Raw genomic sequence first — 1,053 nt, 5'->3', positions numbered from 1 at the left:
TAGCCCTCAGTCTGGGTCTGCCTCACAGCTGACGGGCCTCGCCAGGCTTCACGCCTCGCCTCTCATCCTTCGCACTTACCAAGGCATCTCTAGGAGCGTTCTTGGGAGGCGCCATCTTGCCCGACTCCATGTTATCCAGGCTCTCGTCATCCGGGGAGAGAGGGCAGCTCGAGGACTCCTCGCTCAGGCTCCACCTCTGTAGGGGCGGAAGGCGGGGTTACCGCGCAGGCTGGCGGGCCTGTGGCTGTTTCACAGCTGCTACTCCTGGTCTGTGCGGTCCGTGGGAAACCTGGCTCTCCCAGAGGCTATCCGCGCAGCGCGCCGGCGCCCCAAAGAGTGGGGGCCGCCTCGGAGGTTTGGAAGAGGAGGGTAAGCCTTTCCCTGGTAGCCCTTCCCTACCAGGAGCTAAATAATACAGAAGAGCCTAGAACCTTCCAACGTTATCCACTGGCAAAGCACACCGAGTGCGTTGTCCTCTGAGGTCCTCCCTCACACCCTGCACTACCAGCCTGGCTCCTTCCAGATCCCAAAATTACTGCAGAGGCCCTGCCTTCACCTGCCTCACTGTTAGGAATGCCCAGTCAAGCAGAACACTCAGTTACATTCGACAACCAATACACTTGGGATATACTTTAGCATAAGTATGCCCCAAATATTGCATGGGCCATACTTACAGTAGATAATTATTTACTGTTGATCTGACATACCAATTTAATTTGGTGCCCTGGCCTTTCGTTTGCTAAGTCTGGCAGCCCTATCCAATAACCTGTTCTCCACACCCAGGACTTTGGTCAGTGGGACTTTGGTCATTTCTTGTTGCTCTCCAAGCCCTGTCTTCTGCATACTTCACATTGATGGAAAGCTAAAACCTTTTTTTAAGGTACTGGGGATGTAACCCAAGGGTGCTTTACTATTGGGCTCCATCCCCAGCCATTTTAATTTTTTTTTTTTTTAATTTTGAATCAAGGTCTTGCTAAGTTGCTCAGGCTTACCTTGAACTTTGGATCCTCCTGCCTCAGCCTCTGGAGTGGCTAGAATTACAGGCTTGTGAGA

General features: G+C 52.6%; 1 protein-coding gene across 2 annotated transcripts in view; it reads right to left on the bottom strand.

Annotated features, from left to right (window-relative positions):
* Taf9b (TATA-box binding protein associated factor 9b) overlaps nt 1-638 on the bottom strand; it is a 9,580-nt gene extending 8,942 nt beyond the window's left edge. Inside the window, exon 1 of one of the 2 annotated variants that reach the window (XM_015507512.2) lies at nt 80-638. In XM_015507512.2, the coding sequence (XP_015362998.1) occupies nt 80-130 (51 nt within the window). In that variant the 5' untranslated portion in view covers nt 131-638. The remainder of the gene's footprint in view (nt 1-79) is intronic. The other variant, XM_015507511.2, reaches the window with a different exon arrangement.
* Between the last annotated feature and the right edge of the window lie 415 nt (nt 639-1,053).

The sequence above is a fragment of the Marmota marmota genome, unplaced genomic scaffold, assembly GCF_001458135.2.
Source record: "Marmota marmota marmota unplaced genomic scaffold, marMar, whole genome shotgun sequence".
NCBI classification, from domain to species: Eukaryota; Metazoa; Chordata; class Mammalia; order Rodentia; family Sciuridae; genus Marmota; species Marmota marmota.
Note: the sequence above shows the minus strand (reverse complement) of the source record. Positions and strands in the feature narration are given on the sequence as shown.